At 49.0% G+C, this 27,737-nt stretch overlaps 1 protein-coding gene across 8 annotated transcripts in view; it reads right to left on the bottom strand.

The window, feature by feature from the left end:
• Window positions 1-27,737, bottom strand: part of LOC149357153 (papilin-like) — a 179,077-nt gene that overhangs the window by 88,144 nt on the left and 63,196 nt on the right. For 7 of the 8 annotated variants that reach the window (XM_089584449.1, XM_089584453.1, XM_089584451.1 and 4 more), the window contains exons 5-7: window positions 20,885-21,100; window positions 15,539-15,592; window positions 11,835-12,023 (exon numbers count right to left, since the gene is read on the bottom strand). In XM_089584449.1, the coding sequence (XP_089440575.1) occupies window positions 11,835-12,023; window positions 15,539-15,592; window positions 20,885-21,100 (459 nt within the window). The remainder of the gene's footprint in view (window positions 1-11,834; window positions 12,024-15,538; window positions 15,593-20,884; window positions 21,101-27,737) is intronic. The other variant, XM_089584454.1, reaches the window with a different exon arrangement.

The following is a 27,737-nucleotide window of genomic DNA, read 5'->3' as shown; positions in this document are numbered from 1 at the left end:
CCAAAACGGGTGTGCCTGCCCAAAGCCCAGGAACAAAAGGGGCCTGCCGGCTGGCCCGTCGCCTAAGGAACGCTGCTTCCTACAGCGGAACAACGAACGCGTCCCGCCGGAGCGAAGTGGCGCTGTACTACTTCCGGCGCATCGCAAGCGCAAGTTTCGACATCGGCTCATTTCGCGCGTGAATGCAGTTCGATATCTCTAACCCCAATGCAGACTTAGAAATCATAAAAATGGGCTCGCCTACGATGCTGAATGCATCTAATTCCTGTATACAATACTGCACCATACGGACAAGACGTGAAAAAAGCTAATTATTCAATAATAGTTCATTATTAATACAACGTTGACATGCAGACAGACCATCTACCTCGCGTTCAAAATGACCGCAGTTAAAATCGCGAATAACAGCAACAACAACAAATCGCGAAGCCGTCGCAATTCTCCACCGGAATTGAAAAAAAAATGTGTTGAGGTACTTGAATGAAAAGGATTAAGGCGCGGCCAGTACCTGGTGACCCAAACCCACAGCGTACCCTTTCACGAGAACAGGGTTCGGCCACCATGGGGAAGCACTTTGCTACAACCTCCTATATGAATGCACCAATTAGCTCCCGGCCCTCAGTCGCGAGCGGCTGTGGTGCAAATGACCGAGGCCGCGGTCAGTCCGTGACGCAGCGGAGGGCGCTAAGAATCACTGGCTCCGGACGCCCCCCACCGCTGGAAAATGAACCTGAATCTAGCGCTAAAATGTTATCAACTAGGCAAGCAATGTTGTTGGAGGAAACAGCTGATATTAAATCGGATGTCATGGGGTTTAGTGATCTTAAGAATCGCGAGTCATGTACAGTGTTACAAAGTCGGGGCATACTATACTATCGCGGCTTAACAGACTGGGGGGAATCAGGCGAGGGATTCCTGATCAGTACAGATTTAGCTGGCAACATCGGCGAATTATTCAGCATTAACGAAAGGGTGGCTGCTATAGTAATTAAGCTTAATAAGAGGTACAGGTCTGAGGTTGAGCAGGTCAGCGCACCTATATGCAATCATGCTAAGGTGGCTCTATTAATACATGGAATCATCGATGAATACAGCAGAAACGCAGCACACTGTGCTGAGAGCAACTTCAGTGCGCATGTGAGCAGAACTCAAGCAGGCGACAAGGCTGTAGGGGAGTATGGAAGTGGTTTAAAGAACCGCAGAGGGGAGCTAATAGTAGAATTCGCAAATTCGCAGAGCAAAACACCTTGCGACCTCTGAATGCCTCTTTCAGCAAACGGTAGAATCGGAAGTGGACTTGGAAGAGCTCGAACGGTGCGACTTAAAATGACGTAGACTGCATATTGTGCGCCCACCCTGACACCGTGCAGTATGCGGAAGTCCTAGGCAAAATGAGGTGAAGCGACCATAGAATGGTGAGGCCTCGAATTAGCCGAGATTTTAAGAGGAAGCATAGGAAACTGTGCGAAAGAAGCACACAAACGTGTTAGCGGTTAAAGGGAACTCTTTGGACAACACATATTCCGCTTTAATGGAGGACTATCATCTTAGTGTTCACGAGATTAATGACAATCTCGAAAATGTCTTTACGAAGGGCGCAAAGGAAGTAAGGAGTGGGGTAGCTAGAAAGGATTCTGGCAAGCTCTGTCACTAAACGAAAGACCTGATTAAAAAATGCATCGGCCACAAAATTTCATCACTGTCCCTTTATCACCTAAACTAAATGTGCTACCCTAACCAGACAGCCCTCTGTCGAATGTTTCCTTTTGAGTATATGCGCCTGGACTTCGGCATCGAGACCACTCAACTGGTAAAGCGCTACATCAACATCATCAGGGGCATTGCTCTTTTCCGAACGCATCTCAACTTCAACAAGGCCTACAAAGGCAATGATTTTATAGACGTGAGTCTCCGCCTCAAGCGTCCTGTCAACACACCAGGAGGCCTGCGGCTGGCGTCCAAAACAGATCAACGTTTGCTAAGAGCGCGCATGCAGTGCAACTCGCCTCTGCGCAAAAAAAAAAGAGCTGGACCTGTTCTTTGCCGGCACCCAATGGAAAATAGGATACCTGGAGCACCGCACCTCGCAAGAAAAGGTACTTTCTATCCCACTAAAGCGTTAACATAAGCAACCGAGCCCCTCAAGCCCCGGCATCGTAAAGAACCTCTCGTCCCGTGAAGTAACCCCGCATAAATCTTAAGTAATCGCAGAAGGGCACGGGCTCAACCTGTCAGTTGTTCCCCCCTTCCAAATGTCATCGCTGCTGTCGTGGACGGTATCCAGCAGATGGAGCTGCACTTTAGAGAAGCGGTCCTTTTGAAAGCGATTGGTGTCACCGCAAAAGTACCCTCAAAACTTCCGAATGACCTGCCCACACAAGAAAGAAAAGCTCTCTGTGATCTCCGAGACGACACCACCATTGTTATTCGCCCGTCTGGCAAAGGCAGCTCTACTGTGGTGACGAATCGCCGCGACTACAAGGACGAGGCTTTGGCCCTGCTAAGCAGCCAGGCATACCAGAAGCTTGCCAAGGATCCCACCGCGCGGACTCAAACGAACCTCAACAAAACTCTTGCAGAGATAATCGATCGACGCCCTGATTTTAAAAAGGCTCCACCTCTACCACATTCGTAGAAATAATTCTGCGGCAAGCTTTTACCGTCCACCTAAAATTCCCAAACCTGACATCCCACTGCGGCCCATTGTGGATTCACCCTCTCTCCGCTGCGGCGTCTTTCGGACTACCTTTGCAAGTTAGAACACCCACGCATGTGCGACGCTCCGTACACTCTGTCCAACCTGTCTCGGACCTTACCATTCACAGTGACTTCTGGCATGGTGTGGTTATTTACCATTTACGAATGTTCCAGCGCCCCTGGCAGTGTCCGTTGCTCGCAGCGCACTAGAGAACGACCCAACTCTGAACGAGTGAACGCCACTGATCATCGACGAGGTATGCTGTCTGCTTCGCTTTTGTCTCCCCAGCACCTAGTTCACTTTTCAAGGAGAGTTTTTGGAGCAAACAACCAGAACTGCTATGAGGGCGTCGATTAAATTCGCAACGGCTAATTTAACTATGGAGGACATAGAGAGACGGGCGCTTCGCACCTTCAGCCCCACGCCAAAGTTAATAAATTAAAAGACAGTGCTCAAAAACGCGGATGAAGGAAAAGTCACAGCTATCATCGAAAAGGTGAGCTTTAAGTCAGATAATTTGGTCGTAATTCCTTAAAGGTGTCCGCTAGATTTTTGACAAAGAGGATATATATGATAAGGCGCGCTCGAATCGTGCGTGTTGGTCAGGTTGGTAATTCTAAACAGGTTCTGCTAACCCGGAAAGAAAGACACATTCAGAAGTACATCGCACTTATAGTCGGGAGTGGTCGGGAGTAAAAATGATTTGCACTAGTGACTGGAGCGGTAGATAGCAACGCTCGGCGCTGCGATTACGAACACGCCGATAACAAAAGTGACAGGTTTGTTCGCAAAGCACGGCGCGGCGCAAGCCGCGCGGTGCGATTTTCGCCATAGTGCTTTTCTTTTTTACTCGCGACTGTATATTTATGCCTAATGGATCAAGCTATAAGGTGGCTAGCAACGTGCAAATTCATTCATTCATTCATTCATTCATTCATTCATTCATTCATTCATTCATTCATTCATTCATTCATTTATTTATTTATTTATTTATACTGGAGCCTTAAGAGTGCTATTGTACATGTGGAAAGAAGCCGTAATCACGGTCCTATTCAAGAACTGTTTTCGCTGTAGCAAGCGTACATCGCCGGACAACGAATTTCAACTTTGAATAGCTCAAGGGAAGACAATATATCTGAAAATGCTTGGGTGGGCATGACCGCACGTCAGCAGTCTACAGCTCCGTTTTTACGGTGGCCGTTTGACAGAGCGAGTTTTTCTTGCCCCAGTTTATTCCTTCACACTCACGCGAGGGTGCTGTCATCGATGAACAAATGCGAGTGATTCTACCTAAACTGACCCCGGAAGTTGACCTCCTAACGCCCCTGCACTCCATATGTTCGTCCTGTTTTCCTGATCTTTCTGTTCTTTTCCTGCATCACGGCCGGACTCGAGGGCAGCCGCCCCTCTAGTAAATGGAGCGGAGGCGGCCCTGGAGCCCGGCCATGCCTGAATTCACCGTCAAGGTCGCTGATATAGGTGGACGCAGGCCCTCGTCCTCAGCGCACATGCTGCTGCATGTGCATGTGCGGCTTCACATTACTTGAAAATTAACATTTCGCTCTCTCTTTTTGGCAGGCGCGCCCAAAACGCTCCACGCCGCTGCCTCTATTTTTTTCGATGATAGACGCATTGCTCGCTTCGCAATGGGAGTGGTTTGGACGCCTCAATTCAATTAGCTGCCGCGACGCGGCGTTAGCCACCTAGAGCAATCTAGAACCATGCAAACTCATGTGGCGCGAACAAATTTACCAAGGAAGATGATACATGTGCGGTGTGTGGTAAGAAAGTGTTTTACTCAAGGAACTCCCTCCGATGTTTTTGATCAGCTCGCCTCTCTCTATCTCCCGCCCCCTCTGGCACCCTCCTACCCGGTGTACTGCGGTGGACCTAACCCCGATCTGGACCAATCCTTCACTCTCCGGGAGCTCGAATCGGCTCTGGCTGCTAATGCTACACGCTCGGCTCCCGGTGAGGATGCCATTACATACACCACACTTCGCAACCTTCCTGACTGCGCCAAAGAATTCCTCCTTAAAACCTACAATGATGCATGGGACAGCGGCTGCCTGCCCAGCTCCTGGACCTCCTCCCTCATTTCTATGATTCCAAAGCCGGGCAAGCCTCCCTCTCTCTCTAACCTCCGCCCAATCTCCCTGACATCATGTGTTGGTAAGACCCTTGAGCGAATGGCCCTGACTCGCCTCTCTAATTTTCTCGAGACGAGGGAGTTCTTCCCTCATTCTCTCATCGGCTTCCGACGCCACGTCTGTGCACAGGACATGTTTCTGGTTCTCCAGCACACGTTTCTGTCACCTACCCCCACTCAAATTCACGCCCTTGTGACCGTCGATGTTCGCAAAGCCTTCGACGGTGTTTGCCACGACCACATCCTTTCCCAACTCGCCTCCCTAGACTGTGGCTCCCGCATGTACTGTTATATCCGCTCATTCCTCTCTAAACGTGTCGCTCGCTTTCGAGTCGACACCTATCTGTCCGACCCCCACAACCTCACCCGAGGCACTCCTCAAGGTGCGGTTCTCTCTCCTACCCTTTTCAATCTTGCTATGGCCCCTCTCGCCTCCCAGCTAGCTGAAATTCCCGACCTGCATCATATATTTTACGCCGATGACATCACTCTCTGGTGTTCATCTGGATCTCCCGGTCACGTACAGGACACCCTGCAACGTGGCCTAGATCTCATCGACTCCTTTCTCACCACCGCTGGCCTCTCTCCTGCTCCTGAGAAATCCGAGCTTCTCCTTCTCAGCCATTCCTCCTACCAGCGCTCACACAACCACTTCGTCTCTCTCCACCTTTCTGGCTCTCCCATTCCTGTCGTCACACAGTGCAAAGTTCTTGGCTTCCCTTTGCATGCGGCTAAGAATGTGCAATCCCTTCACCGCGCTGTCACCACCTGCCACTCTGTAACTCACCTCCTGCGGCGCGTGGTCACTCGACGCTCAGGTCTCCACGAGGCTCACGCGTGCCGAGTTGCCCACGCGCTGGCCCTCAACAAGGTCTTGTACTTTGCACCCTACGCTTCCTTCACTCAGACTCAACTTAACGCTCTCGAGACTGCTCTTGTGGGCCTCTACAAGGCAGCTCTCAACCTTCCTATCACTACCTCTACCACTAAGCTCTTTGCCACAGGCCTCTTCCATCCTCTTCGTTCTCTTCTCAGTCTCCATCGTGACTCGCAGCTTGCCCGGCTTTCCCTTACCCGTCAGGGTCAGTGGTTATTGACTCAAGCGGGTATCTCGCCCATTCCAATCTCCCCGTTTACCTCTCCTATTCCCACCCCCGCCCCCAATCTTCGTATCCTTCCCCTCCCGACCAACATGTCCCCCGTCCTGCACGCCGGACGTCGTCATGCGGCCGCACAGCACCATTCCCCTCTCTTTGATACCCAGGGTGTAGCTTACACGGATGCCTCCTTCGTGGCTCCTCGAGGTTCCTGCGGCTACGCCCTGTACCATCCACACCACCCTGCTCCTGAAACCCACACCAGCGGGCCGTATCTACACCCTCCAGACGCATTGTCCCTCGAGGTCCTCGCCATTGCGCATGCCCTCCAGTCATTTTCCCTCCTTCCCTCTCTCCAAGAGTACACAGTCTATTCGGACTCACAAGCCGCTATACACCACATACAGAAACGCACCCTGACCCCTTCTCTCCAACAGGAGGTCGAACGAGCGGTCTCCGCACTGCAGCCTTCCATCGTTTTCCTCCGCTGGGTCCCTGGGCATTCAGGGATTGACGGCAATGAGCTGGCCCATCAGCTCGCCCGCGACACACTTTTCCGGGCACCATTGATCCCCTGGCCCAAGCCCTCGGAGGACGGTGGGAGACTCACCCTTCGCCGCACCATAAAAGAGGTCTACCTTGAGCTCCGCCTCGACAAACGCCTTTACCCTCCCCCTCATCCATCACTCACGGTGCCGGAGTCTCGCCTTCTTCGGCACATTCAGATGAATGCAGTTATCACCCCGTCCCGCCTCTTCCTCTATCGCTATCGATCGGACCCTTCCTGTCCCAACTGCCCCTGTATCTATGCGGACCTGGCCCATTGCCTATTCTATTGCCCGGCTGCTCAGCAGTCGGGTTCCTTCCCCCCACCCTCTCTATCCATCACCACCTGGCTCGACTGGCTTGGCGCTGAAGGGGAAGAAGAACAGCGGCTTCTGGTCGCCCAGGCGGTCGAAATGCTCGGCCTGTAAATTATGGTTGATTAAAAGTCTTTTACTACTACTACTACTACTACTAGAACATGGCGGAATCTCCCCACACGTCGATGCAGGCACAGACACTCTCCCTGTGGGCCTAGAGTTTAGAGATAACAAAGGTAACGTGAATGACTGTGCGGTGTACGTCAGCAAAAAGCGATCAGAAGATTGGTGGCTCCGAAGCAGGGAGGTGACGTAAGTATACAAGTTCCACATTAAAAATTGGTTTGGTTTATGTGGGTTGAACTTCCCAACATAACTATGAGGAACCCCGTAGTGAATTGCTCTGGAAATTTAGACCGCCTGGGGTTCTTTAACACGCACTGGCATCGCACAGTACACGGGCATCTAGAATTTCTCCTCCATCAAAATTCGACCCCCGCGGCAGGGATAGAACTTGCGTCTTTCGGGTCAGTAGTCAAGTTTCATAACCACTGAGCCACCGCGGCGGCTAGATTAGAAATTGATCAAACGTAAAAGTCAATGGAATCTGTTTTTAAAGAAAAATGACGAATTTATAGATAACACTCAGTTTCGACAGATCGGTTTAGAGAAATGAAAGGAAATGATACCGAGCATGGTGGCGCTTGCAGCCATCCCGTTTTAATGGGTACGCTCCTAACATACATACATACATACATACGTACGTACGTACATACATACGTACGTACGTACATACATACATACATACATACATACATACATACATACGTACGTACGTACGTACGTACGTACGTACATACATACATACATACATACATACATACATACATACATACATACATACATACATACATACATACATACATACATACATACATACATACATACATACATACATACATACATACATACATACATACATACATACATACATGCATACATGCATACATACATGCATGCATGCATACATGCATACATACATGCATGCATGCATACATGCATACATACATACATACATACATACATACGGCCGCCGCGGTGGCTCAGTGGCTATGGTGCTCGGCTGCTGGCCCGAAAGACGCGGGTTCGATCCCGGCCGCGGCGGTAAAATTTCTTTGGAGGAGAAATTCGAGGCCCGTGTACTGTGTGATGTCAGTGCACGTTAAAGAACCCCAGGTGGTCGAAATTTCCGGAGCCCTCCACTACGGCGTCTCTCATAGCCTTAGTCGCTTTGGGACGTTAAACCCCATAAACCATACATACATACATACATACATACATACATACATACATACATACATACATACATACATACGATGTTATACCGTAACTCATGCTTTGCATACTAACGGTTACATGAACAATATTCATGTGTAATTCATATCTATTCACGATTTATATATAAATATTGCTCACGTAACTATTAACTTACATAATTCATATATATTTACGCAGCGGTCGAATTTCGACCGAGGAAAAATTCTAGCGGCCAGCGTACTATGCGATTCAGTGCACGTTAAGGAACCCCAGGTGGTCGAAATTGCCGGAACCCTTCGTTACGGCGTCCCTCATAGCTTGAGTCGCTTTGGGACATTAAACCCCCATAAAACATACAAACAAAACAGGTATATTTATATCACAAAATTTCAAATTGAATGATAGTGTCAGTCATGAAGCGCAAAAAGTAAATGTGAGGGCACGGCAGGTCCAGGATACCTCGACAGTCACGTACGAATTGCACTCGTATAACTACCAACCTGTTGTATAACTAATACTGCTGTAAGACAGTATTAGCTTACAACGTGACTTACTATATCAGTAGGAAATTGGTGTGAAAAATGAGAAATGTCTTTAAATAAAGTGTAAGGTCTCGCTTTTCCGTACACGCTCCACCTTAGTGCCACATAGCTAATTTATCTGCGGTTCTCATTTACATGCAACTAAAGCATGCAAATATCTTGGATTACACCTGTCTGGCGATCTCAGGTGGTCAACGCTCATCAATCACATCACTGCAGCATCCAGCCGATCCCTTGGCTATCATCAACGCTCAATGCAGCTTGACCCAGCACATGTAAAATTACTAGCCTACACCACATTAATGCGCCAAAAATTACAGTATGCATCCGTCATTTCGAACCCACATGAGGAATACCTTTCTAAGAGCATAGAAACTATCAAAATCACGCCATTAGATTTGTTCATGCCATTATTCATCCTACACAAGTGCAACCGATCTTAAGAACCGATCCATCTTGCATTATTAAAGGTTCAGTGAAGAGGAATCTGAACTCGTCTTTTTGCCGCGGGAACTCAATCCACACGTTCCGAGCATTCTTAAAACTTCGATTTATTGCCCTTTGTGGCCGATTTCCCTAGTTAAATCGAATTAAAAGTCCGGCTCCCGCCTTTTTTTTTTTAATTCTCCCCGTACGGTGGGCGGAGTCGACCAACGCGTGAAAGTGCCTTTCAGCCAGCTCCGTGGAGACTTGCCGCTCTGCAATCGGCGGAGTAATACGTAGTAATCCGTAATAGCAAATAGTCAGTGCGTATTTTTATTTCTGCGGGCTTATTTTGCGGCTGCGAATGAAACTATTTATTCACGGAAACCTAAAAACTAAAATAAAGCGAAAGCAAAGACTCCACGGAGCAGGCTGAAAGGCACTCCACGCGTTGGTCGACTCCGCCCACCGTACGGGGCGAAATCGAAAAATAAAGGCGGAAGCCGGAAGTTAATTCGATTTAATTAGAGAAATCGGCCGCACAGGGCAATAAGTGGAAGTTTCTAAGAATGCTCGGAACGTGTAGATCGAGTTCCCGCAGCAAAAAGACGAGTTCAGATTCCTGTTCAGAGCACCTTTAAAGCACCGTAGAAAACTAGCCAGTTCACCCCTCTTTCATCGTTTCTACCATTCATTTCCGTTAAGCACCTACGTCACAAAACACTCCCTGTTTTCAGCTCGTCACAAGAACAGTCAACAGGTATCATACCCTCGCCCAAAAACACAAACATTTAGGCAGTCTTCATTCATCCGCACAGCGAGAGATTGGACCAGCCTTCCCAATGCCGCTGTAATAATAGAAGACACACTTGCATTCAAAGATAAGGTTAAAACTTTAGACACATTTTAGGTTTTCGTGTACCTTTCCCCTCTAACGTTGACCTATTGCACTTTGTTTTATTAAGTGGTTTTTACTGTTCTCTAATCTGTTATTCAATTCTCACCCAACGTTCCCCGCTTTTGCCCCTTTTATTCTTGTCTTGTTTTTTCTTTTGTATTCAAAAGCATTTGAGCGTTTTGGATTTTGATTTTCTGAGCCGTTTGCCTGTTTCATTTGTATTTTGAACCTTTATGTTGGCATTGTACAGTATGTTCTTTTTTTGTTGGTATTCCTGTAAAACCCACCCCTCATGTAATGCCCCTTGTTTGTGGTCTTTGAGGTACTGAAATAAATAAATAAATAATCCTGTACAGCGTAGAATTGTGTGAAATAAGGCCGCGGCTCACATGGCGAACGTACAAAGTAGTGGACTGCTTGACGCATCACAGAAAAAAAGCGTTCCATTACTACGTCAAAAATCACATCTCGCCCTATGAGAGCCCGAAAACGGACTTTCGGGAAAATGTGCAAAGGCTTTTGAGGGGGGGGGGAGGCGACCACCCACTCCGCCCCCCTTAGGACCGCCACTGACATACATACATACATACATACTAGCGCGGTTTTCTAGCGCGGTTTTGACCCTGCACTCAGGGCCAACCCCACTCCGCTAGCTAGACCACAGCTGTGGCCGCGAAGAACAACACCACCGAGGAATGGCCCGCAGGCAAAACTGTTTATTGGGATCTCCCAAATTCTGACGGCCTCCCTCGGTGGCGCGCAAGCAGCAACGGCAGGCAACAGGCACAGGAGAACAGACACAGGAGAACAGTTCGGGTCACCTGGGCCGTCGATGTGTTGTGTACGCTCCGCTCTCCGGCGTCTCGCTCTCAACTCTCTTCTGTCATCCCGCGCGCGGCCCGCGTGGACGACGAAACCTAGAGGGGCGGGAAAGGAGGGCTGCCCACGTGATGACGCGCAGACGCGGGCGCCTCCCCTCCGCTTCCTCCGCTGCCACACCGAGGGAGGGGGAGGGCAGGGGAACAGCCGCGGAAGGCCACAAGAGAGAGAGAAGGGTGCATCCGGCGGGCGAGGGGCAACATGGATCCCCACAATACATACATACATACATACATACATACATACATACATACATACATACATACATACATACATACATACATACATACATACATACAATCCATCCATCCATCCATCCATCCATCCATCCATCGAATCAAGCAGCGGATGCTTGCTCTGATCTCTGAATCTTGCGGCCACTTGCAGCTGCTTCAATTCATCTGCGTTCCGTCGTAGAGCGCCACCAAGGCAATTCTCTCCCCCACAGCCGCGAAACAGGCCAAGATCAGGCGCGAAGGCTAGCCCATGGGGGAGAGTAAGAAAGGAGGAGAGGAGAGGGCCTATATATGGCAGGGCCTAGAGGAGGCGCTGCCCACACATAATCGAGCGGCCCCTACAGGCCATTTCTTGCGCCTACCTCGAGCTTAGTGGTGAAATAAAACGTACACTCGCCAAAAGATGGTTTATAAAAAAAAAACTTAGTTTGACGTTTCGGGACCCGTACAGGTCCCTTGTTCACAATGAATGATGGACGGAATGGGCCGCTTCTTATATGCGCACTTGACAACGCAGTGAGTGGGCGTAGTTATCCGGGAGATTACCCTTCGTCCTGTTAATGACATGATCCGTGGTCTGTATATAAAAAGATTCTAAAAGCAGTCGTGACGATGTGGGTTTCATGGTATCTAATATTGTGGCGTTCTCCCAGTCAATGGTGTGGTTCTTTTCTTGAGCATGCTCTGCCAGCGGGTTCGATGAGGTGCGACATTTGTTGACGTCGTTCTTACCTCGAGCTTGTTCCAGTGGCTTCTCGCATCTGTCAACGCATTCTTGGCGAGTAAGGAAGTGATTCTCGTTGGCTCCACAACCGGTGAAGGTGAAGTTTAGGCAGCTGCGTTGCTCCTTGTCGTAGTAGAACACTGTCTGCTTATTCGCGCAGAAACCTGCCTTCCGTTCCAGGAAGCACATCTCCGTGCCTGCGCAGTCAGGACAGACAAGGTGTCAAATTTGTGGTCGCAGTCTCAGGGAACAAAAATGCACAGCATATTGAAATATTGAAGGCACATTTCGCACTCGTGTGCACACCATGCAGTGCGTGTTCGATGTGCGACCACAGTTTGAAATGCGCAGTTTGTACGCGCTCTTTCCGCACGCGCGAAACATGTGCTCTTGAAGGGGGCGTCTGCCAGTTCAGACTGCTCCCCATCTCTGGCTGTTGGTCCTGTGGTAAAATTTCACTTTAATTGTTCAGTTTTAGCCGGAGTAAGAAAACACAGCACACATTCGTTCTCCGCAGGAACATATGCGAGGGATATGGGGTCAGCAAGATTGATAAGTGTTAAATACCCAAGCCTTATTTCGAGAGTCAGTGCTACCTGTCGTATTTTAAAAAAGATGGTTTATGGATTATAGGGGTAATACAGAGCCAAGTCGTAACTGGAATGAAAGCATAAGTTACCACGGCTCAACAACACTTGGAACAAAAAAGAAATGCTCTCAACTGGCGCTCCGTTCAGCAAACGAATGCGCTGTAACGTCTGGGTGCCCGCGCACAGCAACTAATTTTGGCAGGTGTCGTGCTATTTATACGTTTTTTTTTCTTCAACCTAGCTTTAAGTTTATTGCGATAGCAGTGGAAGCCTCGTCGGTCAAAAAAAAATGTCACTGCCTTCCGTCACTTTATTCCCACTGAATAAGAGGCACGTGACGTCACGCACCACGTGATTAGCGGTGGCTCGCGGCAGGCGAGGCGGCAGTCGGCAGCAGCGCTCGGCCGTGTGTGGACGTGCCAACCTCTTGGCTGGCATGAAACTAAAAGCAGGGCTGTCGCGATGTGTGCAAAATCCCCACAAGCGGAGAGGACGCCCGTATGTGCGCATTGCATTTATGGATCGCCTGGTACATTGGCAGTACAGTAACAGTCTCGTGGAAGTGCTATGCCGTCTCACTGTCACAGATAGTGATAATCAAGTGTCCCCCTAAATTTTTTTTTATTACCTCATTAGTAGAGGTGACAGTTTGTTCATGTGTTTCTATTTCTATAATGTCAATCTAATTTGGCTTTAAAGCTGTCTCTCATTTCACAGCACCGTCTTAGTCAAAAGTAACGAGGAAGCCGCACTGTGGCGGCAGCTGGCCTGATGCAGTGCGGAGACGCTGTTGTAGCATCCGTCTCGTCTCTGCATCATAAAAAAGTCGCCGGGTAGCATGTGTGGCGCGCGTTTTCATGTCCTCAAAGTGCTTTAATTTCTTCCCATTCCCATTTCTTTCTCTTGATTTTGACTAGGATTTTGGCTAGGACCCTACCCCTCATCCATCACTCACGGTGCTGGAGGCTCGCCTTCTTCGGCACATCCATATGAATGCAGTCATCACCCCGTCCCGCCTCTTTCTCTGTCGCTATCGATCGGACCCTTCCTGTCCTAACTGCCCCTGTATCTATGCAGGCCTGGCCCATTGCCTCTTCTATTTGCCGGATGCTCAGCAGTTGGGTTCCTACCCCCCACGTTCTGTATCCATCACCACCTGGCTCGACTGGCTTGGCGCTAAAGGGGAGGAAGAACAGCGACTTATGGTCGCCCAGGCGGTCGACATGCTCGGCCTGTAAATTACGATCGAATAAAGGTCATTTACTACTACTAATTAACCTATGCTTGATCCCTGACCCACTCAGCCCTCTTCCTGTCTCTTAATGTTACACCTACCATTTTTCTTTCCGTAACTCGCTGCGCTGCCCATAACTTAACCTAAGCTCTCTTTGTTAGCCTCCACGTTTCTGCGCCATACGTGACTACAAGTAAGATACAGCTGTTACGTACTTATCTCCTGAGGTATATCCCTTTCCGACCCAGTGACTAGTACACTGAACATAAGAAAAGAAGCCCTGAAAAAGAGCATACAAAGCCTAAATCGCCGCCGCGGTGGCTCAGCGGTTACGGTGCTCGGCTGCTGACCCGAAAGACGCGGGTTCGATCCCGGCCGCGGCGGCTAGAATTTCTTTGGAGGAGAAATTCTAGAGGCCCGTGTACTGTACAATGTCAGTGCACGTTAAAGAACCCCAGGTGGTCGAAATTTCCGGAGCCCTCCACTACGGCGTCTCTCATAGCCTCAGTCGCTTTGGGACGTTAAACCCAATAAACCAAACCAAACAAAGCCTAAATCAAAACCAAAACTATTCCTGCGGCTTCCGGAAGAGTCAAGGAATATCTCGATCATGGTAGTTGCTCTTTCGGCCGCATCTTCTTAGGAGGACAGCACAGAGTAATTGCGTAATTCACGAAGCAGACCGCTGCTCGCGACGTGCTCTAGTAAATAATTTCTTTTAAAGTTTTCTGTTCATGCAGTTCAAATAAATAAATTCGTGTGAGTTAATTAACCACCATTTGAAATAATTATGTTAAAAGTTTGCCCTAGTTATGAGCAGTTATTTCGCCATGCGATAATGTTTTTATGTCCAGAGTACTGGTCACTAGGATTCAATTGGTGCATATCGTTCAAATCCCCATGCAATCGGGTTAGGTTTGAGTTTCAACAATTTTTGGCGCCAGAATCACACAACTCCCAATGTCTTTTTAGAAACGCCCTGAAGTGGACTTGCAGTGCCAGTAACATCTTTTGGAGCATCATTTGGTTGTCTTATTAGCAGAACAGACGGTCACTAATGAGAAAATTCAGGAATTTTTGTTCGGAGACGAGTCAGACCTACATGTCAATTCTTACTCAGGCGACAAAGCGGAAAAATCCCAGCCACAGTCAGTGCTTCATAGTGAAGAAAGTAGCTAGAATTCTTGCAGTACAGATGAAAATGTGCAACACCAAGTGCAACACATAAATCCCAGTGTCCAGTATACTGGAGATGGTTCTCCCTTGAAAACCATTGTACTTGCTGTGCACATAATTTTTGGATGTTTTTTAACAGCTTCTTAACCAGAAATAACTACCACAAATTTTTCTGCTCGCCCACAAAAAATTCGGGCCGCAAAGGGATATTGGTAAATTGTCTTTCATGATATGAGAGAAGTTGCCAAATGCGCTCCACCCCATTCTTACCCTTCTAATCATATTACTCTCCTGATCCGGAGTTCAAAGACGGTAGATATGGCTGTTTTCAAGCAAAAAAAAAAGCTGCAACCCGAAAGGGCGTCTGAGCGCATGGCCACCGCTGGAAGGAAGAACTAGCGGCATGTGAAGCGGCATTCAGGTCAGCAGTAGTCACGGCGTCTGACAGAGGTACTAATATAGGCCAAATACGCCCCACGACGCAGGCAGACACCAGCACACGACTGTCGTCCGCTCGAAAGTCATAGGCCTGCCAAAAAGGAAACCCTGAATTTACGAATTCACCTACTTCTCTTTTACCTTTCCATGACTTCGTGCGCAACTGCCTTGAATGCTTCCGTGTCTTCAGGGTTAAGACGTATAATCTCTCTGCACTCTACTCTCCTGAAACACCACACCACTGACTTTTTTTTTTAGGTCTTCGCTCACCTACCTGGTGGTATTTCGGGCAAGCTGGGATCTTCACCGGACGGTAGAGGACACGCTCCTACACAAGAAAAAAAAGAAACAAAAACCGCATAAGTGCCGGTTAAGAGAAAGATAAAAGAACCAAGGCCCATGAATCCTTTCACATGTGTCACTTCGATTCCATCATTTCACTGCGAGAGGAACGTGGCCTAAAGAAAAGTATAAAACGGCATCTTTCCAGCTAGCCTATGGACCAGCTGTGGACAAACGCTCTCGTGTTCGCCTTTCCTCTCTCACTTTCACCTCTAAACTTTGTCGCGCTCTCACCCTGATCATATCCTCATATCGTAAAACTGACCGGCTTCCCCAACTTTCACTTCCAGCAGCTTAATGTTCAAGTTGTTTCGATACTGCCGACATGGGCCAGCATATACTTAGTACTAAAAGTACAATTCAAGTCCAGGTCGCGCTGTTTGGCAGGCAGTTTTATATCGATCGAGTGAAGATTTTATATTTTCATAAAGCCCCACACGATGTCGTCACTGTGCTGCGGGGTGTGTGTAGACAACACCGTTTGCAGAGCTTTGAGGTATGAAGGTTTTTCACGTGATATTTTATTGACACCTGCTGTATGGTTGAGCTCAAAATTTAATGGGGCATAAGGATAGAGGTCATGATGCATGGGGGATAAAAAGGGCGAAGTGATGCGCCAGGACACTGCACCAGGTGGCACTGGTCCTTTTTTTTTGTGGGGGGGGGGGGGGGTTACATTCGCAGGAGCTGCGGCGAATCAGACCATATCACTTGTTTCGAACGTGCCATGAACTACTTGATGCGGCACTCTTCATTGATAGGCATTAATGCAGTTTCAGAAATCGCCCAGTGTGCCTACCTTCTTGTTCTTGCTGCGGAAATCTGCCTGCTTGTATGAACAAAAAAGCGTGAAAGGGGAAAAAAGGATAAATAGAGCGCTGCTGCAACTGGGTTTTCCTTCTAAACCACAAGAAAGAAAAATAAAAACAGAATTCACACGGTATGCCTTGTGGATGTCCCGATGCGAAAGTACTTTGCAAGCAGCTGCCTAAAGTGGTCTCCAAATGCACCCAGAGGACTTGCGTACACCACCGTATTCATTAGCATATTGCTTGATACATTGTAGGGGTCGACTCCCCAACTTTGAGAAGGTGGTAGTCCGTAACTGAGAGATAAATGTCAGTGTGCATGGAGTAAGCAAGCAAATAATAAGGTACAGCCGGTAGAACTCGTCATGAGAGAACGGAAGGGATGTACAGGGTCGGCCAAACGTTGTCAGGCCACAGCGTCTGCTTTTGATCAGTATAGTCGGGAAGTTACGACACCCTCGAAGTTCAAAATATCTGTAAAGGCTAGAAGAAGTATCGTTCTGACCTCTGAGAACCTTGATAGCTTTATCGGCACCTTGAGTGTCAGTATAAAATGATGAAAAGCAGAACCCGTGGCCGGGGAACTTTTCACCAACCTTGTACGTGTAAGGATTGCTTCATTAAACTGATATCTCGTCTTTGGGCACACGCACCTTACATACAACTTTACCCTAACCAAAGAGAAACCTACTGTATGCGACCTCTGCGGAGGTGTGGTCGCCCCAAACCACATTTTATGTTCGTGCACTGAACTCAAAAAAGTAACGAAAATGTATTTCCCACGACTTTACGGTTAACACATCCCGCTGAAACTTAGGGCACTCCTGCGAGAAAAAAGCACGCGCTCTCATTTCCTGTGTTAAAGCGTTTTAAGGAAAGAAGAGCTGCTGAACAAATTGTGAGATGCGAACCCATTTTGGCTCTTTCCCGCAATCCAAACGCATCATCCTTGCGGTTGGCTCATGGTGGCCTCAGTTCCCTATGTGCCACAAACGAAATCTAACAAACAACCTTGGGAACTAGAAAAAGAAAAAAAGCTTAGCTGTCGTGATCATCATCCGCCCAAGTATGCCTTCTGAAGAGCAAGGGCATCTCCCATATCCCTACAATTAGTCCTGTGCCTCCTGCGACCAACTTTCCCCGCACACTTCATAATTTCCGCTGCCCACTTGTCTCTTCGCCACAGTCTGCTACGCTTACATTTTCTTGTAATCCGTTTAGTTGCCCTAAGGGCCCGTCGTTTATCTTTCCTTCGCATTACGTCCCGGGCCCATGCCCACTCCTTCTAGATTTAAAAGTGGATATCTTTGACAACCGGACCCATTCTGCTCTCATCCTATCTCATTGTTACACCAATTATTTTCATTTGCATATTTCGCTGCGCTGGCCTCATCTTTATTTTCATTATCCCCCAAGTGTCTGCCCTATACGCCTGTACTGCATAGATGCAATCGCCGTATCCTTTTTTGTAGGATACTGGTTAAGTAATATTCATGATCTGAGAGTGTCTGAAACATGCACTGCATCCTATTCTTATACGGCTGGATATTTCACTCTCGTTGTGCGAGTCAGTGGTTACTGCCCTAAGTAGATGTATTCCCAAACTTCAATTGTTTTGGCTGCCTATCTTAAAATGTTGTCAATCTCCGAGACCACTAAGCATTACTGCGGATTTATTCATATTAATTTTTCGCCCCACCACTCTGCTTTCCTGTCTAGGTGCTCGATCATGCTTTGGAAATCATCTTTGGAAATAATTTTTGCGCGGCTCTCTTGACAAAGAGGGAGCGCGTGAAACATATGCACAGTACCTGCGCTAGCACCAGTCGTAGTAGTTTCTGCAGCTTCGAAGGCAGCTACGGAGTGGCGTGTATGGTATTTGTGTAAGTTCGGTTTAACGTCCCGAACGGACATATGGGCTACGAGGGACGCCGTAGAGGAGAGCTCCTAATTAATATAGAGCACCCGGGGCTATTTTTATTGCTCTGACATCGTGCAACAAGATTGAGTTTTTGAATTCTCCCTCTATAGCAGTGCGGCCACCGCAGCCAGGATTTGATTTCGCGTCGTGAGGCTGCACAGACGAACTCCGATGGCTGTCGCGCGAGATATGCAAATTTGTGGAGCCAGCTACAAATCTCTACCAACCAGGGACGTAAAAGTATAGTTAATAACTTTACTATTGCAATTTACAACTTATTTAACTAACATACTAGTTAATATGCCTGTTTTCTGGCGTCCATCAGCACTGGTAATATAATGCCACAAACACTTATTTGTAGCTCAAAAAGCCCATTTTTTTAAATTATTGGCGGGCTTCCCTCCAACCCCCTATATGGAAAGTTTTTTACTAGCATTACCTTAATTATTATTTCTACAGATGCTGCCATGCTCAGAAGGATGGAGCAGGAGTGGATCTATAGACATGGAAATATGCATTGGAGGACACATGCTCAAAAAATAAGTCCGCGGTATAAGAACATGCACTTCGCTGGTAGAGTGAAATCAATGCTTTGGGCAACGCAAAGAATTTTCGAAGCCGGCCAACAAAACAGTCCAAGTTTTGTTCGTCAGTAAATGACCCTAGAAAGATTGCTCAATAACGCACTGATAGATTTGAGTCAACACGCTCTCGAAGTAACAGATTCCATTCACATGTTGCATAAGAAACGTGTAGATTCAAAACCTATTTTCATTAGGCGCTCGTTGTGTTTATGCATGCTGTTTATTGACGTAATTAGCTCTAAATGTTAGTCACTGCCGACTGTCAAAAAGTTCATGAAAACGGTATAAAAATTTCGAACTAAAAACAGCTCACTTGATTACACTAGGTAGACAAGAGTGGCCGCGCATGGTTTAAGTGTGCGTGTGCGTGCGTCCGTGTGCGTGCGTGCGTGCGTGCGTGTGCGTGTGCGTGTGCGTGTGCGTGTGCGTGTGTGTGTGTGTGTGTGTGTGTGTGTGTGTGTGTGTGTGTGTGTGTGTGTGTGTGTGTGTGTGTGTGTGTGTGTGTGTGTGTGTGTGTGTGTGTGCGCGCGCGGGCGTGCGTGGGTGCGTGTACGGCACAAGTTTTTCCGATTCTATGTATTGAGTGATAATACAGGGTCTGTTCTGAAAGTAGTAGGACTGGTTTTTTCCTGGGCGAACGGGCGCACGAGAGGTGGTCTGCGCGTGCAGGATCGTTGAAGGGGGATATTGAGAATGCTGGGAAAAATCGGCAGTCGGCTCTCGGCCGTTGAAGAGAGGAGGCCGCTTGTACTGTGAACCCCTGTCGAAACGTCTCGTCACGCCGAGCGTTTACTGGATTAGCGATACGCGATCATATTTTGAGTAAATCTTGGTAAAACGGACATAACCTACGGTGACGCTTCCATGGGTAGATCAGGTGTTTTTTGAGTGGAATAATCTTTACCGAGAAGGTAAGGAAAGAGTGGAGGAAGACGACCGCTCCAGACGCCCTTCGACCAGCAAGACCAACGAAAATGTGTAGCGAGTGAAACATTTACTTAACAGTGATCGTAGAATGAGTATCAGAATGATTTCTGATGACTTGAGCATTCCTCAAACCCAAGTTTTAAAGATCGTGACAGAAAACTTATCCATGAGGAAAGCGTGCGCAAAGTTGGTGCCGGGAGTGGTGTCAGAGGAGGAAAAGGCCAACCGGTAGGATCTTCTTCATCATGTGAATAAGGACCCCGATTTTTTGCCCAGCACAAGGCGGCAACGCTGCCTCAGCCCCCCTACAGCCTCGACTTGGCCCCGCCAGACATTTTTCTATTCCCGAGAATAAAATCGACGCTCGAGGGGAAACATCACGGATCGCTAGAGGTGGTTCAACAGGCCGTGACGAGGGAGCTAAACAGCATTCCGGTCCAGGCGTTCCAGGAGGCGTACTAAAACTGTAAAACTCATTGGCAGCAGCGTGTAGGTGCGGAAGGGTGCTATCTTGAAAAATTGTAATCGTTTGTACTATTATCTTGAATAAATTTTGTTTAAAAAAATGAGTCCTACTACTTTCAGAACAGACCATGTATACCAAGATACTTACATTCATTGACCTTCTTGATTTTAGAGTTGCCGAGATCATAATGAAAACGGAAAGAACCTTGTTTTTGACGGTTATGTACACTGTTTGTTTGTTTGTTTGTTTGTTTGTTTGTTTGTTTGTTTGTTTGTTTGTTTGTTTGTTTGTTTGTTTGTTTGTTTGTCAGGGAGGCTTTTCCAGGTGAAGGGCTGGAGCAAGTGGGCATTTAAATAGCATATATGGTGGCTCCGGTTACACCCTCGGTGGGGGCGAGAGACGCGGCTGAGCAAGCGACCGCGCCCAATGTGAAGTTAGGGTGGCGGTTCGGCGAGGGTGCGAGCATGGCGGCAAACCGTTGCCAGCCCTTGACTCGTGCCGCGTTCGTGGGCATTCGTACTGCACCCTCGACGCTATCTGCTCCCCGCAGAGAGGAGGGTTCCCCGCTTACCGTCAAACTCGTGCGCTTCCAGCTGGGCCACAGCGACGCAGACGTTCTCCAGGTGGCGCGTGATCTCCAGAGAGGTGTCCTGTTCGAGCACATGCCTCGCAAGGACGCTGACGTGTGTCGCATCCGGCGCACATACCGACGCGTGGGGCTGCTCGTGAGCGCACCGGTGCAGGATGGCGTAGCTCCCGTAGTCCGTGGCTACCACGGCCAGCGTCTCTGCAAGATGAGAGCATATTGGCAGTGCACCTAATGTACAGGGGTCTTCAATATTGGGAGGTGACGGCTCCACAAGTTCGGTTTCCTGTTTCCCGTGATAAGCGTTGGAACGACACTGGTTTATGTGGATTTCCCGTGATTTCGCCCAATAGCGTCGTCCATATCATGACTGTACAACCTACTAGTCGCAAGGCGCAATTGATAGTTCTTAACCACTTTCGTTCACTGATGGAAGAAAATATTGACGCTGTAGATTATTTCAGACCCCCCCCCCCCCCGCCCTCGGCGAAGGACACGTGTTTATTTATTAAAAATATAACCAAACACAACCCCAACGAAAACCACGTGACTCCAAGAAATCGCTGAAGTGAAAGTGCTTAACTTAAATAATTATCCAACGGCTTCGTAGCTTCATTTCTATAAAGAGCCGCCGCGGTGGCTCAGTGGTTATGGTGCTCGAATGCTGACCCGAAAGGCGCGGGTTCGATCCCGGTCGCGGCGCTTGAATTTCTATGGAGGCGAATTTCTAGAGGCCCGTGTACTGTGCAATGCCAGTGCACGTTAAGGAACCCCAGGTGGTCGAAATTACCGGAGCCCTTCACTACGGTGTCTCCCATAGCCTCATTCGCTTTGGGACGTTAAACCCCATAACCAAACCAAACCATTTCTATAAAGTAAATAAGAAGCATCGAAGGGTTCCCGAAAAAATTAACTTTCCAACACCAAAAGCGCAACGCAAGTATTGTGTACTTGCCACTTTTATAAGAAAATCTTCAGCCTACCACTGGGTGGCACTCCTGCTGAAAGTCTAAACGCCGTGCGGCGCTAGGAGAAGCTTTCCAGGAGCCTCCGAAGCCTTCAAGCACCAGTAACCCGCCCGCCTCTTTCTATCTAGTGTGCATATATCCCTTTGCGCTCGTGCTATGTTATTGCTTTAAGAAGAAAACTTCGGTAAAGCTGCAAATTGGCCTAGATGGTTTTTCAGGCTTGACTTCCTTAATGGGCTACTCTGGTTGCGTAATAACACAAGAAAAAAACCACGAAGACAGTCAGAGAGCAGCAAAATCCACCAGCCGCACAGTTACCGATGACTGTCCTTTCTCGTCCACCAAGCGACGAAGCAGCAAAATGCGCTTGCCGTGGTGCAACAGCGCAGGCAGTTCGGAAGGAGTGCCGCACGCCCTGCAACACGTGACCGGCGGACGTTGCGTTCGCACTGAACTTACTGCGCCACGAGCCGCATTTACTCGCACTGCGGAGTCGTCTTGTCTGGGGCTACGAAATGGCCGCTAGCACACGCCAGCGCATTTTACTAATTTAAGGACTAATTAGTCAAGTATGGTGACTTATCTCCTTAATTACTATGATTCCTTAATGAACTGATGTCTGCCGTGGCTGGCAATTCTTCCTTGAAAAGACTTCCTTTCTATTTCGACCACCCATCCTTGCGAATTTTTGAAACGGCGCTCTGAAAAGCCGGATATAAGAGAAATGCTGCTAACAAAATTACAGTTGAGACATGAGCGCTCCGTTCGGCGTTTTCCTCTCGTTCTTCGTCTTTCTAAGTCCCACGTCGTCCGCGCTGTTAAGCTCAGACATTTTTCCAGCGAAATCTCGAACACTCCAGGAAGGAGACGCAGCCTAGCGCGCGTCGCGGTTCAGGATCCCGGTCCTCTTCTCTCAGCTGCCTCGACGGCACTCCGACATAAGAAAAAGAACCTTCGAGTTAGAACTGAAATGGCCTGGAAAAGGTACGCAGCCTCACGCGGCGTGCTGCAACGGCGGCTGTCTGTCCCCCAGCAGCCCTGCCATCACCGCCGGGTCGAGAAGATTCTCACGACCCGCTTTCTCCTCCGCCTATGGACGAAGGAAGGAAGACGTTGCATTCGGACTACTAATGCTTGTGTAAACGCGGTAAGCAGGTGTCTACGGAGCGAGTGCTGCGTGTTACATTGCGATTCTGTGACGACTCGCCCGGCGAGGCCCACAAACCCCGGCTTTGTGAAAAGTGGTTGTGAGCAAGCTGCCAGCTCAGTCAGCTATGGTAGCTGAGGGTTGCTACTTTTGTAGCGTGCATGTCTTGATTGTGCCGTTGCGCAAGTTTTATATGCTTGCTTTATGCTTATATGCTTTGTTGAGTTTTCTGTTTTCTGAGGGTGCAGTGTGTCACCCGTTCACCAGCACCGAAAAAAAAAGCCTCTCCTGTGACGCCCATTGCCCATCTCGTAAACAAGGAATAAGAGAGAAGAGAACATGCTGTTTTTACGTACCCTTGCTTTTCGAGGCTCCTGCACTGTTGTTTAGGCGTTTGTGCGATATGTATTGCGAAGACGCAAAAGCAGCTTAACTCCGCGGATTACGCCAGGTGCTTATCCCAAACTCATAATCGAAAGAGCCTCATGGCATGCATAAACAGGTGTCTAACTCAGAATTTCGTGTCATTATTGTTCTGTGCCCCATTGCCTGGCTTGAATGAAGAAAGTGGCACCACTGCTGACATGGTGCACTTTGTACATTATATCGGGCGTGTATGTGCGTTACAGTCGTAAAGGCGCACAACGTGTCTCTTACTTTGTAGACACATTGTCTTAGGTGTGGATGGGGGGGGTTAAAAATACACCGAGGGCAACTGCATCCATGCTTTGTCCTTGGCAAAAAATCGATCCTCTGGTTGCCTGCGTTGATGTTTCTCCGCCAGCTAAGGACTCAAACTCGTGACGTCAAGACCGGAATAGGACGTCGTGATCATGGTGTCCTTGCTTGTTCGCGAAATCAGCCCCTCGTGGCGACATATCACAATCCGCGTCGCGTCGCGTGGCTTTTGCCCCATGTCTACAACGCCGCTGCTCGAAGCTTACAGTGTCTATGGCGGCGTTCGGCGGTGGCATGAGGCGCGGTCAACAAGACACTGCGACGCTAGCTGCAGACATTAAGAACGAGCACTCGTTACCCCGAGTCAACCCCAGCTCGCATGCAGAGAGAAGGGACACGCGACAGACGCGTTTTGTACGAGATTTGGTGTCCCTCCATCTACTGTGCATGACGACAGTTTCTGAGAGACTGCGCCAAATAGATGGGCCCTGAAGACTGCCGTTCATCGAAACTAGGTTTACCAGAGGTTGAAACAACCCGCACACGTGGGAGTTCGCGAAGCTCGCGGGAGGAAAGGAAAATCCTCTGAAATATCTATGACGGAGAGTGACATATTTGTGCAGTGTTGGTCAAGATGACTTATCTTCTTTCCCCAATCATTGGCTGGCTGTGTTTTCTTTCCCGAATCCTTGATTGGTTTTTTCATTTCACCAATGATTTAGTGGGCGGATGTTTAGGAAGCTACCTAGTTGGTTACTGCCTCCACCGAGAGCGGAGACATAGCGCTTACAGCCAGCTGTTTCGGCAGGACCGAGGGCCGGTTTCGTCAGGCAGCACTACGAATCAGTCAAATGTAAATAACTTTCTTCCTTGCTTGCATCATTCTTTGCTTTATTAATTGTTAACAAATAGTTAACCTCTCCAAAAGTGTCTTCGAGCAACGTGACTGAGCAATATCGAACCTGCAAGACGACAAGCATTCCTTAACCATCATCATCACCCTAACCTCCTGTATTTGGCCTATAATACATCAATACAGGCTAACTTCTACGTCTCCTCGGACCTCAGTGTTCGTTTCTGTTGTGTCCCCTTATTGCTTTTGTGTGTGTGCGCCCCCGCGTCCTCCTCCTAACGACCACTCGCATCCTCCTCCTGACGACCACTCGCATCCTCCTCCTAACGACCACTTGCCCCTCGTCGCACGCTGTCGCCAGATGCCCCCCCATGGTGCGCCCCCGCATCCTCCTCCTGTTTTGGGAAGCCACTCCCTCCCGTGGACGCTTCTCCGCTCCCTCCTTTCTTCGGGCGGCCAGTTCGGCTCCTGCCTCGGTCGACGCTGGTCGCACCCTCATCGGCTTTAAATAAACAAAGTCTTAAAGTACCGTGTGCGTCTTTCGCTGCATTCAACACAGCGACCGGACACGACAGTGGCGACGAGAAAGTGGATTCGACCCGCGCTACGCAACGCTATTGACAAGCCATGGCTACGCGAGGGTTTCCCAATCAGATACCAGAGTTCAACGGCTCATCGTGGTCATCGTGGGTTGGACGCCTTCAGTTCTACTTTGAAGCTAACAACATCACAGACCCAGCCTTGAAGAGGGCCAACCTGCTGACGCTGTGCGGGGAGCAGACCTACGATACTGTCTGCGCCCTTATTCAGCCAAGCACACCAGCGGCAGTGTCTTACGACGACATCGTAAAAGCGCTGCAAAAGCACTACGACCCAAGGCCATCCGAGGTCTACAGCCGGGCTCGCTTCCAACGACGAGATCAACTGGGAGGAGAAACTGTGAGCGCCTACGTAGCCGCGCTCAAGAAGCTCGCTGCCGACTGCAATTTTGGAACGCTGTCGACAACAGCTACCGGGCAGGAGGGAGACGCAGCTTCTTCTGCTAACACCACCATGCTTCCCTTGGACGTGATGTTACGCGACAGATTTGTGTGCGGACTGAGTGACGAGTCACTGCAGCAGCGCCTGTTCGCTGAGAAGGACCTCACATTCAGCAAAGCTTACGACATCGCCGTTCGAGCGGAGAGCGCCGGTCACCAGCAGAGAGGGATTCGCCGGAACACCGAGCCGGTACACCAGACAAGCAACCAGGTGCGCAAGCCTTCTGTTGTTGTAAAATCGGTCAAAAAGGCACAACGCTGCTGGCGGTGTGACGACCAACACAACCCCCAGGGATGTCGATTCCAGTCAGCCACGTGTAATTTTTGCCACAAGCGAGGGCATATCGAAAGAGCATGCATTCCGAAACGGAGACTTGCCAAGATAAAGTCACCTTCCCAGCCTAATCACAGCGTCAACGCCTCAGAGAATACGCCGCTATCTGATCTCCATGGAACAACATCAGCAACACCATCTGTGTTGTACGACCTGAACACCATGAATCTCGGCACGCGACCGAAGATTTTTACAGAAGTAAGCGTACATCACCAGCTGATTAAGTTCGAGGTGGACTCCGGCGCAGCCTGTACTCTGATCAGTGAGGACACGTTCCGAACTTCATGGCCATCTGACGCACCCGCCCTGCAACAAGACGACACGCACCTGCGAACGTGGTCAGGACAGAATCTGCCACTATTGGGCTCTGCCAACGTGCAGGTTAACTGCAACGGCCAGACCCATACGCTACCTCTGCTTGTTGTGAAGGGCACAGGATCAAGCCTTCTAGGGAGAAACTGGTTTTCTCCACTAGGCGTGATGATATGCGGCATACACCAGACGCCGAGCCAGAACATGGTTGAGCAACTGCAAGAGAAATACGAAAGAGTATTCTCGGAAGATATTCCAGGAAACGAAGGGCCCCCGGTCACACTGGAGTTGTTGGACAACGCGCAACCCAAATTTCTGAAGGCCAGGCCGGTGCCGTTTGCTCTCCGAGATTCAGTTGAAAAAGAGTTGGACAAACTGGAGCAGCAAGGTGTCATCGAGCCGACGCAGCATTCAGAATGGGCCACACCACTTGTCGTAGTTCGCAAGAAGAACGGAACCATACGCCTCTGCGGAGACTACCGGAGCACCGTCAATCTTGCGACTAAAGCGTCCTCTTACCCGCTACCGACACCTGAAGAAGTATTCAGTGTACTACGTGGCGCAAGAGTCTTCAGCACATTGGACCTCACCCAGGCGTATCAGCAGCTGAAGGTGAGCGAGTCAACTGCTGAATTATTGGCAATTAACACACTGAAAGGCTTGTACAAAGTCAAGCGACTGCCTTTTGGCGTAGCTGCAGCCCCGGCCATATTTCAAAAATTCATGGAGACAGTGCTTCAGGGCATCCCAGGAGTTTGTGTCTACCTTGACGATGTCATCATCAGTGGCACTTCCACTGAAGAGCATGCAGTGCGCCTAGAGCTCGTTCTCGAAAGGCTAGCAAACGCTAATTTGTGCATAAGCAAATCGAAGTGCTGTTTTGCGGTGCCAGAGGTGCAATTTCTGGGACACCGAATTGATGCGGAAGGCATTCACCCTACCGAGGACAAAGTGCGAGCGATCACAGAAGCACGAGCTCCAACAAACAAGCAGGAGCTACAGGCTTTTCTCGGACTCTTGACGTTCTACGACCGGTTCTTGGAACAAAGAGCTACCGTGGCCAACGACTTATACCAACTCCTTCGGAAAGATGTGACATGGACATGGTCGCCACGCCATCAGCAGTCATTCGATGCCCTGAAAGACCTGATTCGAAGATGTACAGTCCTCCGCCACTACGACGAAAGGAAGCCTCTGCTTTTGGCTTGCGACGCATCACCGTACGGAGTCGGCGCGGTTCTATCGCAAACTGACGAGCAAGGAAGGGAAGCTCCCATCGCCTTCGCCTCACGTACGTTGTCGCAAGCAGAACGCAACTACGCGCAACTTGACAAAGAAGGGCTAGCCATCGTCTACGCGGCGACACATTTTCACCAGTACATTGCCGGCCGGAAGGTGACCTTTATAACCGATCACCGACCGCTATTGGGCATTCTGGGACCACAAAGGCCTATGCCACCAACTTTGTCTCCGCGAATGACACGTTGGTGCATCAAACTCTCAGCG

The sequence above is a fragment of the Amblyomma mixtum genome, chromosome 3 (genome assembly GCF_055824585.1).
Source record: "Amblyomma mixtum isolate Tamu chromosome 3, ASM5582458v1, whole genome shotgun sequence".
Taxonomy (NCBI): domain Eukaryota; kingdom Metazoa; phylum Arthropoda; class Arachnida; order Ixodida; family Ixodidae; genus Amblyomma; species Amblyomma mixtum.
The sequence above is the reverse complement of the archived record's forward strand: the minus strand, read 5'-3'. Positions and strand labels throughout refer to the sequence as shown.